At 37.1% G+C, this 15035-nt stretch overlaps 1 protein-coding gene across 1 annotated transcript; it reads left to right on the forward strand.

Moving 5' to 3' along the window:
* The first annotated feature begins 7260 nt into the window (after positions 1–7260).
* LOC145958302 (uncharacterized) lies at positions 7261–11574 on the forward strand. The gene is made up of 2 exons (XM_083075216.1): positions 7261–9334; positions 11409–11574. The coding sequence occupies exons 1-2, from the start codon at positions 7418–7420 to the stop codon at positions 11433–11435; spliced, it is 1944 nt and encodes a 647-aa protein (XP_082931342.1). The 5' UTR covers positions 7261–7417; the 3' UTR covers positions 11436–11574.
* The last annotated feature ends 3461 nt before the right edge of the window (positions 11575–15035 follow it).

Genomic DNA, 15035 nt, shown 5'->3' on the forward strand with positions numbered 1-15035 from the left:
GAGAAAACCTAGGAGAAGGTTTCTCACGAAATTTGACTCTTAAAAATGAGAGAGAAATCTGATTTCTAATTATCATAAATGTCCAAAAGTGAATACAAGAGAGGCTTTTACAAATATATAGGGAGAGGTAGCTTCTAGGAGAAGCTAACCTTAACCATGGTTCACTAGGAACCATGGTAAGGTGTAGCTAACCATCCATGGTTTATAAAACTTGTAGGAGAAGCTAACCTTGACCATGATTCACTTAAGAACCATGGTAAGGTCAACCTAACCTACCAAGGTTTAGAAACTTGGAGGAGAAGCATCAAAATTTAGAAGGAGGAACAAGTAAATTGCGGCCAAAACTAAAGGAGAAGGCTAGGAAGCCAAGGCTCCAAAATGCTCCTTGATTTATTTTGAAATTCTTTGATTTAGTTTAGTTAGGTTCATCATATGATGATGAGACCTAGCTAAATCAAATCTATGAAAAATTAGGAGCAAAATGAGTCTAATATGCAAAATTTTGCCTAGGCTCAGTTCTGGCCCAATTACTAGTCACACCCTCAAGCATTGCTAAATGCCCCCCTTTTTCCCTACTGAAAAAATACAAAATGAATGTATCAACTAGGGAGGTTAAATGGAGTTAAACTCTCCAAGTAACCTACCTTGAAATCAATATACAAACACTAGAAAAAGCAAGTAAAGTGCCTCACAAATACAAAGGCAAAAATAACCTATAAAAAAGAACTACTATATGTACAAACATAAGAAAAAGGTCTTTAAGATCATCCCATTCCTCTTGGTTCTTTTAGTATATCACCTCTTGGATTCCTTGGCCTTGGCCATAGTCTATCAGATGCCGAGCTCGAACTCGGCTTGGCGGTACGGATAGTACACTAGCCCCCCGAGCTCTAAAGACCGTGGGTGATGGAAGAACATGGGCTAAAGACCCAACCACTAGAGCTATGGCTAGGAGATTACTTGAAGACTTGTATGCTTCAGAGCTTAGTGGGCCCAATGGGCTTGGTGGGCCTAGGATGCTTCTCACTTGGACCTTACTTGAATAAACACCATGTTTTATAGCACATTCTTAGAATAGGAAGTTACTTTTCTTTGGTCTTGTATTTTAACCATAGATTAGGGTTTATAGATTTTGGGCTTGTATTTGGGCTTCTTGGGCTTTGGGCTTTTGATACCCAATATTGGGCTCATTTTCTTCCTTGTAATATTTCTTATTTCATTGTATTACTTTGACCATTGTATTTAGGTCATTAGTATAGGATTTAGGAGGAAAACTTTTTAAATAGAATTAGGTTAAACTAGGTTTAATTTAGATTGCATTTAAGTTACATTTGGAGTCACATGGATGGCGCCACCTTGTGATGGAACTAACTTCTCCATGAAAGTTAGTGGTTGATTCCTTCTCTTCTCCAAGGTTGATATGATGTGATGGATGATCTCTTCAAGGGTATGGAAGTGGAGGATTTGGTGTTTGGGAAGGTGAAGGGTGACACACAAAATGAATGAGAAAAATGGATGGTGTTTGGCGGTGTAGCTCCTTTAGGCTAGCTCACTTCACTTAGGATGATGAAGGCCAACCAAGGAAGACCCAAGCTCACTCTAGGTAGAGAGGAGAGGATAGGGGGCCATGGAGTTACTAGGGGACTAAGGAAAGAATGAAGAGGCACAAAGGCTCACTCAAATTCATTAATTTCCAAAGTGGCTACAAGGTGGGTTACCTAGAGTACTTATAGGGAAAGAAAGGCATCTAGGGTTTCTTGGGAGCATTTGGACGAAATTTTGGTGTCCAAATGCACCCTAAATGCACCCTAAATGCATCCCAAATGAAATGGGTCTCATCCCTCCTAAAAGACTAAAGTACCCTTAGGTCAAAAAAAGAAAGAAATGGACTTTTGAACTTAAAAATAAGGCTTAAGTCCTAAAATAAATCCTAAGACTAATTTTGCCCCATAATACAAAGGCTAAATAAAAATACAAAATAAAATCCTAATATCTAATGTACCCCAAAATACAAGGGCAAAATGGGAAAAGGAAGCAAAAAATTAAGGAGATGGCTAAAATTCCACACAATGATGATCATGGCCTTTGGTGTGGTGTGTTCTTCATCTTCCTCTACTCTCCTAGCCATGGACCTTGTGATAGGCCCTATATGATGCTTCAAGGATGGTCCTCCATCATCCCCTCCTTCTTGAGAAGGATTTGACCACAAATCTTCAAAGCTCAATCATTCCATTGGTACCTTCAAGAGATGTGAGACCACAATTAGGGAAAGAAACTCCTTAAAACTTAGCTATGCAATCCTTAGGTAGAAAATTTGTTGAATGAAAGTGCTAGGGGAAGGACAAAGCCAAAGAGGCATCACTATTTTTGAAAAAGTTATTGCCCCCATGCAATTCATTCACTAAATCATCTATCTTAGGGATTGGGTGCCTTTTATTCAATGATGGCTTTTTTTAAAAAGGTGCTAATCCTCCATTGCCATCTTTCTTTGGCACCAAAAAGAATGAGGATGGCACAAGGGTTAAGGTTCTCTAGAACATAGCCCTTTTTCTTCAAAGGAAAAATCCTTTTTTTCTTTTCTTTTCTTTTTGTTTTTGTTTTTGCTTTTCTCCTCATCTTTCTTAGCTTTTAATTTGAGTTGGTCCTCATTCACTTGAGAAGGTGATAGAGGACACAACACAAATGTCTTTCCCAAGTGTTGGAAACTTATTTTATTGGTAAGGCCATCATGGATTGTTTTCTTGTCAAATTGCCATGGCCTCCCAAGCAAGACATGACTAACCTCTAATGGAACTATGTCACACAAAACTTCTTCTTTATAATTGCCAATGGAGATTGGTATGCTTGCTTGTTGGTTAACTACAATGTCTCTCTCCTCATTGATCCATTGCATTCTATAAGGTTTAGGATGAGGTTTTGTAGTCAAGGCTAACTTATCAACCAATCTAGTGCTACAACAATTGGAAGTTGATCCACTATCTAGAATGAGAGAACAAGTATTTTCTAAAATCTTGCATTTTGTTTGAAACAAGTTCTCTCTTTGAGATTGGTCAATGTCACTAGAGTGATTGTTAAGAAGCCTTCTTACCAAAAGTAAGTCTCCTTCACAAGGTAAAATCTCTTCCTCGGATTCTATGGCTTCTTCTTCACTACTAGAGGAAGATGAAGTAGCTTCATCAAGGCTACTATAGTGATCTTGGGCCTTTAAAACCATGGTTTTCTTTGTAGGACATTGAGAAGCAATATGTCCTCTTCCAAGACACTTAAAGCACTTGATTTCACTTGACTTAGACTCTTTGGAAGATGCTTTAAAAGATGATTTTTCTTTTTCTTCTTTTTTGTCTTTTTCGTCTTTGGGATAAGGTAGGGAAGAGTGGCCGTCCTTCTTGAAACTCTTGGAATAAGATGGAGTGGAGTCTTTTCAAAACATTTTTCTTTTAAGTTGATGCTCCACCCTTGAACAAAGTTGAACAAGTTCATTTAAATCTCTATAAGGTAAAAGTTCAACTTTGTCTCTTATTTCAAGGTTTAAACCACTTTGAAATCTTGAGATTGTGGTCCTCTCTTCCTCCCTAATCCCAGACCTCATCATTAGGAACTCCATAGATTGCCTATATTCTTCCACACTAGAGGACCCTTGTTTCAATCTTTGAAGCTTATCCATAAGCTCTCGGTCATAATATGGAGGAATATGCCTCCTTCTTAAGGCACTACGGAGCTCATTCCAATATTGAATTGGGGCTTCATGATGCATTCCTCTATCTTTTTCTAAAGAGATCCACCAATACATAGCATGCCCTTAGAAGCTAAAGGTTGCTAAAGAAACCTTTTTCTCTTCACTTATTCCATGGCAAGAAAAAAGTTGTTCAACTATCATTTCCCAATCTAAATATGTTTCAACATTGTCTTTGCCATGAAATGAGGGAAGAGTAATGTTGGGTTCCTTATTGGAAGACTCCCTTTGTCTTGGTCTTTGTGTTCTTGGTGGCCTTTGATAGTAATCATCATTGTGATGACTACTATAATGGCTATCACTTAGGGGGTTTGTAGGGTGTTGACTACCCTCACTTTCACTTCTAGGGATGCTTACCCTTGGGTTGGATTCCCCAACTCCCCCTCCCATGACTAGTTTTGCTAACATCTCTTTTATTTCCTTATTGTTTTTCTCATTTTCTCTCTCTTTTCTTTTATATTCTTCCTCTCTTTTTGCATTTTCTTCTTCTTTTCTTTTTATATACTCCCTAAGTTCTCTAAGCTCATCCCTAAGACTATGTCTACTACTATGAGTATTTTGACCCCTTACACTTGAATGATCACTCATCTTTGATCAAGAAAGGTTTTCACAAAGAGGTTCTTGAAAATATTTTCACAAAGACTGAGTAATAAAAGGTTTTCACAAAAGCTTTTGAGTGCAAGAGTAGTGATAGAAGGCCTAAGTGCACAAAGTGAACTATCAAGGGAGGTGGACTACAAAGAGTCTCTTAAAAACCAAGCCTTTTCAAGTAAAAATCACTAAGCCCTTTTTCACTTTTCTCACAAAAACAATTTTAGCACAAGAGTGAGTGTGTGTTCGGACCCTTAGTAGGCAACTTTGGAAGCCTCTAAACGAACATACAACAATCTAAGGAATTATGGTAACAACTAAGAGAATTAAAGGAAAGCAGTAAAGCATATACTAGTCGGAAGTCCTAGGGTGGAAGCTTGAAGTGACCTTGGGGGTTTTCAAGACACTTTCACAAGTACTAAACGAAACTACTCCTAAAAACTAATTAATTTAAGAGGCCAATTTACAACCCAATTGAATGAATAAGGACCAAGACACAAGTGGCCCAATCAAAACAACACAAAATTGGCACAAAAGAAAGACTAAAGAAACAAAACAAGAAAATTCTTTAAGCTCCAATTTGGTGTTCCCTTCACAATGAGAAAACTTGGTTAGTTTCCTCCCGATGTGTTTGGCACTCTATGTTTGTGATGGTTCCCTCCCAAAGCTCTTTCGATCTCATGGCCGACTCCTCCAACTCAATCTTCCCCAAACTTGCATGGAAGTGTGGAAGTAGGCTTCATCTACACCAAGTGAAACAAACCAACCAAGAGCAAGAAAGGAGGCCAAGAAATAAAAACTAAAAATGCTCAATTAGGAAGGCTAAACTCAAGAGGAATATTGATGAGACAAAACACAAGGAATTCCAAGAAAGACAAGCAAAAAATTAAGACACAATTAAGAAGGCAAGCACTCAAAGGAAAATCCTAGAAGGGTTCTAGAATAGAATTAAGTGTTTAATGTTCCTTGTCCTTAAATGAAATCAATTAGTGTAAGGTCCTTTCCTTAATGTCCAGCCACGGTTTTTGTCATAAAGTGGGTCCAAATATGGGTACAAAAAATGGTCCAAGTCCACTCCAATTGTGCAAGGGTAAAATGGTAATTGTCCACAAGTCTAGCAACAATTTCCTTTTGAATTTTTTTTTCTCTTGTATTTTTCCAGCCAGATTTTGGTGCAGCCCCTTGGTCAGTTTTTTTTTTGAATTTTAACCTTGTTATGTTGCTTGGTTTTTACACTTGTGGGTGAATTAAAAGTAGCACAAAAAAAGTAGGAGACAAAAAGGACAAGTGGCATGCAAAAAGCAACTTTTGTAAGGTGGAATGTGTCTTGTACTATGTACTAATTTGGTGCAGTTTTTTTCAGCAAACAAACACACATTCTTGGCAGATTTTTCAGCAACAAAACACTACTTGGTTGTCATACAAAGGACAAGGGACAATCATGTGATGATGAGCATGTAGGGGTAGCTAACCATGCATGTATAGGAGACAAATTCACATGGAATTCAACAAACTTTTAGAACATGTCATGAACTAAATAACACGCATGAATGACCTCTAAGAACATGCAAAATGTTTGGCCAGCCACTTAGGAGAGGAAACATGCATCATTCATTTCCATATTACATGCATCAAGTGAAGGTATCATGCATATACTTGGTATTTGGGTGAAAAAGTGATGAGGACATGGGCAAGGATTTAGGAGCACTCAAAGGACTTGGAGGACCAATGACTAGGGCGAGGACTAAAAAGGCCAAAGATGCTTTGCAACAAGTTACGGCCCTTATTCTTGAAGAAATGCCTAAAGATGAAAACAAGGCCAAGATGGTGAATTGTATCAAGGATTATGAAGCCTAATTACTCTATGGTGTTCTTAGTAATTGTAATTAGTAAATAAAGGCCTAAAACTCTTGTTAAAGTGGCTGCCAACTCTTTTTGGGCTGCACCACTTATTGGGCTAGTTTTTTAAGCAAGTTATTTTTATCAAATAAGGCCCAAAACCTTTGGGATGAGTCAGCCATGAGGCATACCAGAGGGGTGCACGAATTTAGCATGTGTTTTATTTAATGTTTTAGTGGTCATAATTGTTAGGCTTAGTGGAAGTTCAATAATTGCCCACTAAAGTGTTTTTTTATAATATTTTGTCATTAGTGGTCATAATTCAGGCTTAGTGGAGTCCATTATTTGTCCACTAATGTAAGTGAAGGTTGTTGATTGTAAGCTATATAAGCTGCCCATGGGGATGAACAAAATCAGATCAGAATTTGAGTTTTAATTACTGAGAGTAATTCTCTAATTGTTCTTGAGTGATTCAAGAGTTTGGGCATATCAAAGGATAAACCACAATTCTTTGTGTGAAGCCTTTTCCTTGGAAGAGTGATTCTTCCTTCATTCATTTTTTTTACTGTATCCTTTTACCTTCATTTCTAGCATTCTAATTCCAGAAAATTAAGTTCCAGATTTTTGAACCCAAAAGATCCTTCTTCATTCCTTGTGCAAATTAGGAATCCTATCATTTGGTATCAAGAGCTCCGGTTTTTTTTTTGGGTCATCCACATCATTTGCTGGAATTTCTTTGGGTAACATCTTTCCTTATTATTTCTCATTACCATTGATATTACCTTAGTGTTCTTTCTTTATTTCTGAACCATTGCAAAAATTAGGCCTGAATAGTATTAAAAAAAAAAAAAAAATTCGTGAATATATAAAAAAAAAAAAAAAAAAAAGTTGTGGCTGAATGGTTCATGCGTTTAGAACACTTAAGACTCAAAATTTAAAGTAATATTTCGGTTGGGTTGAAGGGTGTTACTAACTTATCTAAAATTCCAGTTTTTGATTCCTAAGTTTCCTTGTTTTCTTTTTGAATTTTAGGTGACTGTTTTGTATTCCTTTCTCTTTTTTTTTTTAAGCCTACCCTGAACCTTGCTTTTAACACAAAATATCAAATTTGTGGTTTGTTCTTTGTGTTGTCTATTTTTGAATTGCTTTTAAAAAAAAAAAAAAAGAGTGATCTTTTTATGAGTGTAAACACGTGAGAAGAGTGGTGAGGTCCTATTTTCTTTGTGTTTGTTAGTACTCTTGTTTTTTTTGAAGATGGCAGATGGAGATCATTTGGATGGAACACAAAGACTCTTGTTCGACGCTATTAATGCTCAAATGCAAAGATTATTGAGAGAAAACAATGAGGAGTTGTATGGAAGAATTGAACGATTAGAGAATTATGAACATCATGAAGAAGAAAGGAGAGGAAGAATTGGTGGTACTCCTAGGCAAAACAGAATTGAAGGTATTAAACTTAATGTTCCTCCATTTAAGGGGAAGAGTGATTCGGAAGCCTATGTGGAATGGGAACTCAAAATAGAACATATTTTCACTTGTAACAATTATGATGAAGAGCAAAAGGTGAAACTTGCAGCAGCTGAGTTCTCAGACTATGCACTTGTGTGGTGGAATAAGTTGAAAAGAGAAAGGTTGAGAAATGAAGAGCCTTTGGTGGAGACTTGGGCTGAAATGAAAAAGCTCATGAGGAAACGTTATGTGCCAGCTAGCTATGCTAGAGATGTGAAATTTAAACTTCAAAAATTATCACAAGGCACCAAGGGAGTTGAAGAGTATTACAAAGAATTGGACTTGCTCATGATGCAAGCCAATGTTGAAGAAGATCCGGAACTAACCATGGCTCGTTTTATTAATGGTTTGAATAATGATATTCGTGATGTTGTTGAATTGCAGGAATTTGTTGATATAGAAGATTTGCTGCACAAATCCATTCAAGTGGAACAACAACTCAAAAGAAAAAGTGTGACCAAGAAGAGTTCTTCTAATTATAATTCCTTTAGTTGGAAGGACAAAAATAAGAAGGAGGTGACTGCCACTTCAAGCAATCCAGCATCTACTTCTCATGTAAAATCATCCTCTAAGACCTTAGAACAGCCTCAAAAGAAGAGTAAAGACATAAAATGTTTTAAGTGTCAAGGCATGGGTCATTATGCCTATGAGTGTCCTACCAAAAGGACCATGGTTCTCAAGGAGAATGGGGATTACACTAGCCAATCTGATGTTAGTGAAGAAGAGGAAGGTGACATTGAGGAGGAGGAGGAGGCCCTTGAGGGAGATTTATTGATGATAAGGAGAATGATGGGTAGTCAAATGAGTCCTTTAGAAATAAGCCAAAGGGAGAATATTTTCTACACAAGGTGTTCCATCAATGGAAAGGTTTGCATGGTGATTATTGATGGAGGGAGTTGCGCTAATGTGGCTAGTGCTAGATTAGTGTCAAAGCTAAATTTAGACACTAAACCACATCCTAGACCATATAAACTTCAGTGGCTTAGTGAGGATGGAGAGGTGCAAGTGAGGCAGCAAGTAGAAGTGGAGATTTCCATTGGAAAATACAAAGATAAGGTGCTATGTGATGTAGTTCCAATGGAGGCCAGCCACATACTTTTAGGAAGGCCTTGGCAATTTGACACTAAAGCCATCCATGATGGCTATTCCAATAAGATTTCTTTTGTGCACCAAAATAAAAAGATTGTCCTCAAGCCTTTGAGTCCTAAAGAGGTGTGTGAGGATCAATTGAGGATGAGAGAAAAGATTTCTTTGGAGAGAAAAGAAAGTGATCTTGAGAAAAAGAGTGAACAAAAATTTAAAAAAAAGAAAAGGAGTGAAACACTTGAGAGAAGAGAGAGTCTTTTGGCAACAAAGAGTGAGGTGAAGAGGTTGTTCCTTGCTAAACAGCCCCTTTATCTAATGTATTGCAAAAATCAGATTTTAAACACTAACACTTTTGATGAATTGGAAATACCTTCTAGTGTTAAATCTCTTTTGCAGGAATTTCGTGATGTTTTTCCATCAAGCATACCAAGTGGACTACCACCTTTGAGGGGAATTGAACACCAAATTGATCTCATTCCAGGAGCTTCTTTACCCAATAAGCCAGCTTATAGAAGCAATCCACAAGAAACGCAAGAAATACAAAAGCAAGTGGATGAACTCATGGCCAAAGGATGGGTAAGAAATAGCATGAGTCCTTGTGCTGTTCCAGTAATTTTGGTCCCTAAAAAAGATGGTACATGGAGAATGTGTTCTGACTGTAGGGCTCTAAATAACATCACCATAAAATATAGGCACCCAATTCCTAGACTTGATGATTTGCTTGATGAATTGCATGGTGCAAGTTTTTTCTCTAAAATTGATTTGAAAAGTGGGTATAATCAAATTAGAATTAGAGAGGGTGATGAATGGAAAACTGCTTTTAAAACAAAATATGGTTTGTATGAGTGGTTGGTTATGCCTTTTGGCTTAACTAATGCACCCAGTACTTTCATGAGATTGATGAACCATGTTTTGAGGGAATTTATTGGCAAATTTGTTGTAGTATATTTTGATGATATTCTTGTCTATAGCACTTCTCTTGAATTGCATGTGGAACATTTGAAATCTGTTTTGAATGTGCTGAAGGAAGAACATTTGTTTGCCAATCTTGAAAAATGTGTGTTTTGTACTGATCATGTTGTATTCCTTGGTTTTGTTGTAAGTTCTAAAGGAGTACAAGTAGATGAGGAAAAGGTTAAGGCCATCCAAGAATGGCCCACACCTAAATCCGTGAGTGAAGTGAGAAGTTTCCATGGTTTGGCAAGTTTTTATAGGAGGTTTGTTAAGGACTTTAGCACCTTGGCAGCACCTCTTAATGAAGTAGTAAAGAAACATGTGGGTTTTAAGTGGGGAGAGAAACAAGAGGAAGCCTTTGTTGCTCTTAAGCAAAGGTTAACCAATGCGCCTATTCTTGCTTTACCAAACTTTGCTAAATCTTTTGAAATTGAATGTGATGCTTCCAATGTTGGTATTGGGGCTGTGTTGTTACAAGAAGGCCATCCAATTGCTTATTTTAGTGAAAAATTACGTGGGGCTGCCCTTAACTTTTCCACGTATGATAAGGAATTGTATGCCTTGGTAAGAGCTTTGAAAACATGGCAACACTATCTTTTTCCCAAAGAATTTGTAATACATAGTGATCATGAGTCCCTAAGGTATTTGAAGGGACAAGGCAAGCTTAACAAGAGGCATGCCAAGTGGGTGGAGTTTTTGGAACAATTTCCCTATGTCATAAAACATAAAAGGGGCAAAGGGAACATTGTGGCTGATGCTTTATCAAGGAGACATACATTACTTTCCACTCTTGAAACTAAATTGCTTGGATTTGAATCTTTGAAAGAAATGTATGCTTCTGATGAAACTTTTGGTGAAATATATGCTGCATGTGAGAAATTATCTCAAAATGGGTATTTTAAGCACAATGGGTTTTTATTTAAAGAAAACAAATTGTGTGTGCCTGCATGTTCCATTAGAGAATTGCTTGTTAATGAATCACATGGTGGTGGTTTGATGGGGCACTTTGGGATTAAAAAGACTTTGGAAATTTTACAAGAACATTTCTTTTGGCCTCATATGAAACGTGATGTGCAAAAATTTTGTGAACATTGTGTTGTGTGCAAAATGGCTAAATCTAAATCATTACCGCAAGGATTGTATACTCCTTTGCCAACTCCTGAATATCCTTGGATTGACATATCTATGGACTTTGTGTTAGGACTGCCTAGAACAAAGAATGGCAAAGATTCTATTTTTGTGGTTGTTGACAGGTTCTCAAAAATGGCACATTTCATACCTTGCAAAAAGGTAGATGATGCGTGTCATGTGGCTGATTTGTTTTTCAAAGAAGTTGTGAGACTTCATGGTGTGCCAAGGAGTATTGTAAGTGATAGGGATGCTAAATTCCTTAGTCATTTTTGGAGGACTTTGTGGGGAAAGATAGGTACTAAATTATTATTTTCCACAACTTGTCACCCACAAACTGATGGACAAACTGAGGTAGTCAATAGAACTTTGGGAACCTTGCTTAGGACTGTTTTAAAAAAAAATATTAAATATTGGGAAGCAAGTTTGCCTCATGTTGAATTTGCATATAATAGGGCTGTCCATAGCACCACAAATTGTTCACCTTTTGAGGTTGTGTATGGTTTTAACCCATTGACTCCTCTTGATTTATTGCCTATGCCTAACATTTCTGTTTTTAAACATAAAGAAGGGCAGGCCAAAGCAGACTATGTGAAGAAGTTACACGAACGTGTGAAGGCTCAAATTGAGAAGAAAAATGAGAGCTACGCAAAACATGCTAACAAAGGGCGAAAGAAAGTTGTGTTTCAACCTGGTGATTGGGTTTGGGTACACATGAGAAAGGAAAGATTTCCGGAACAAAGGAAATCAAAGCTTTTGCCAAGAGGGGATGGTCCATTTCAAGTACTTGAAAGAATAAATGACAATGCTTACAAGATTGAATTGCCCGGTGAGTACAATGTTAGTTCCACTTTTAATGTTTCTGATTTATCTCTCTTTGATGTAGAAGATGGAGACTTTGATTTGAGGACAAATTCTTCTCAAGAGGGAGGGAATGATGAGGACATGGGCAAGGATTTAGGAGCACTCAAAGGACTTGGAGGACCAATGACTAGGGCGAGGACTAAAAAGGCCAAAGATGCTTTGCAACAAGTTACGGCCCTTATTCTTGAAGAAATGCCTAAAGATGAAAACAAGGCCAAGATGGTGAATTGTATCAAGGATTATGAAGCCTAATTACTCTATGGTGTTCTTAGTAATTGTAATTAGTAAATAAAGGCCTAAAACTCTTGTTAAAGTGGCTGCCAACTCTTTTTGGGCTGCACCACTTATTGGGCTAGTTTTTTAAGCAAGTTATTTTTATCAAATAAGGCCCAAAACCTTTGGGATGAGTCAGCCATGAGGCATACCAGAGGGGTGCACGAATTTAGCATGTGTTTTATTTAATGTTTTAGTGGTCATAATTGTTAGGCTTAGTGGAAGTTCAATAATTGCCCACTAAAGTGTTTTTTTATAATATTTTGTCATTAGTGGTCATAATTCAGGCTTAGTGGAGTCCATTATTTGTCCACTAATGTAAGTGAAGGTTGTTGATTGTAAGCTATATAAGCTGCCCATGGGGATGAACAAAATCAGATCAGAATTTGAGTTTTAATTACTGAGAGTAATTCTCTAATTGTTCTTGAGTGATTCAAGAGTTTGGGCATATCAAAGGATAAACCACAATTCTTTGTGTGAAGCCTTTTCCTTGGAAGAGTGATTCTTCCTTCATTCATTTTTTTTACTGTATCCTTTTACCTTCATTTCTAGCATTCTAATTCCAGAAAATTAAGTTCCAGATTTTTGAACCCAAAAGATCCTTCTTCATTCCTTGTGCAAGTGAAGGTATCATGCATATACTTGGTATTTGGGTGAAAAAGTGAGAGAAACACAAACTTGAGACAAAACTTGGACAAATAAAGATTAAAATGGGGTTCATAAAGTGTTCATCATGTTCTTGACAAAATTTTCCAACAAAGGTGAAAATGGGGAAAAACACACAAGAACCTATTTTAAAGGAAACCTAGAGCACAACAAAGGAAGGCTCATGAACCAATAATGAACCACTCAACAAGAAGATAACATTTTAAGCAATATTTTTTAGAGGATAACATCAAGACATATGAGAAGACATAGACATGACAAGAAACATTTAGAAGACACAAAAGAGAAGAGACAAGTTACCCTTGAAGACAATCATGGCTCTTGATACCACATGATGGAACCAACTTCTCCATGAAAGTTAGTGGTTGATTCCTTCTCTTCTCCAAGGTTGATATGATGTGAAGGATGATCTCTTCAAGGGTATGGAAGTGGAGGATTTGGTGTTTGGGAAGGTGAAGGGTGACGCACAAAATGAAGGAGAAAAATGGATGGTGTTTGGTGGTGTAACTCCTTTAGGCTAGCTCACTTCACTTAGGATGATGAAGGCCAACCAAGGAAGACCCAAGCTCACTCTTGGTAGAGAGGAGAGGATACGGGGCCATGGAGTTCCTATGGGACTAAGGAAGGAATGAAGAGGCACAAAGGCTCACTCAAATTCATTAATTTCCAAAGTGGCTACAAGGTGGGTTACCTAGAGTACTTATAGGGAAAGAAAGGCATCTAGGGTTTCTTGGGAGCATTTGGCCGAAATTTTGGTGTCCAAATGCACCCTAAATGAACCCTAAATGCATCCCAAATGAAATGGGTCTCATCCCTCCTAAAAGACTAAAGTACCCTTAGGTCAAAAAAAGAAAGAAATGGACTTTTGACCTTAAAAATAAGGCTTAAGTCCTAAAATAAATCCTAAGACTAATTTTGCCCCATAATACAAAGGCTAAATAAAAATACAAAATAAAATCCTAATATCTAATGTACCCCAAAATACAAGGGCAAAATGGGAAAAGGAAGCAAAAAATTAAGGAGATGGCTAAAATTCCACACACATGATGATCATGGCCTTTGGTGTGGTGTGTTCTTCATCTTCCTCTACTCTCCTAGCCATGGACCTTGTGATAGGCCCTATATGATGCTTCAAGGATGGTCCTCCATCACCTTGGCTGCACATGTGTGACCCAAATGCAACCCTAAATTCAAGCTAAATCAAATCCTAATTCACTTAGTGATGTTGTGTATTTTACTCGTATTTTAGCACTTTAATTCACGAGAATTCATAGCATAATCATGCATATCTTTCATGTTTTTAATAAATTTTTATATCATTTTCCTATTTTATGCTTTTCTTGGTATGTGTTGTGTTTTCTCTGAGCAGGATCAAGATTTAAGAATTAAAGAGGAAATGCTGAGCTACAGGGAAAATCACGGCCGTGATTCTAAATCACGCCCGTGATTCACCAGCGAAAATCACGGCCGTGACTCCCAATCACACCCGTGAACGCCACTGACCCTTCATAGATGTGCTCCAGAGAAGATCACGGTCGTGATTCTCAGTCACGGCCGTGATTCACTTCGCGTCCCAGCTTTTTAAGTTTTATGTTTTATTTTTATTTTATCTTTGTAATTTTTATCTTGGTAGTTTTACCTTTTTACCCTTTTAGGTTATAAATTAGATGAGGTTAGCCTAGAACGGGGACTTTTGTTTCGGAGACAGTTTTTTTTAGTTTTTGACACTTGGAGAAGGTTGGGCGCCTGTGCCGTCGACTCTAAGGTTTGCTTTTCTTTTATTCTTCTTTTCTTGGAGAACTACTATGAACTCCTGTGAGTAGTTTCCCTTTTTCTGGGATCAGGGCTTAGCCTCTGAGAACCTCTTTATTAATGCATTATTCAGTTTCTTAATTTTATTCCAATTCTTGATCTGTTCTTTTATATTTTATATATGAACTTTAATATTATTGTTTTCATAATAACATTAATTAAGGATGAACTGAGAGGAGAACTTGATTATAATTATGATAAACAATTAATCTTAATTTTCATAATCATAGATAATTAGGGATGAACTGAGAGGAGAACCTAATTATCGGAACCTAAAGGAACAGACTTGAGTGTTAAATCACGAGAGTTGATTTAAGCTTTCGAGGAGCAATAGATTAACAAAGATCTTAATGGGTTTAATTGAACGTAATTACCACAAGAGTAGAGATTAATTTTAATTAAACACGTCCTCGTAGCCTGAGAAGGTGCAAGGATTAAATTAGGTTAAGACTACCTTCAAGATGGAATAGAATTAATTAATGAAAATAATAATTCAATAATGTTGGAACTCTTTGTGCGAACCCTAGATTCCCGGAAATCTCCTTATCTTATCTTAAAGTTTTATCTTATTCATTAATTG

This window comes from Cajanus cajan, chromosome 5 (assembly GCF_000230855.2).
Source record: "Cajanus cajan strain Asha chromosome 5, NIPB_CcT2T_4, whole genome shotgun sequence".
Classification (NCBI taxonomy): Eukaryota; Viridiplantae; Streptophyta; class Magnoliopsida; order Fabales; family Fabaceae; genus Cajanus; species Cajanus cajan.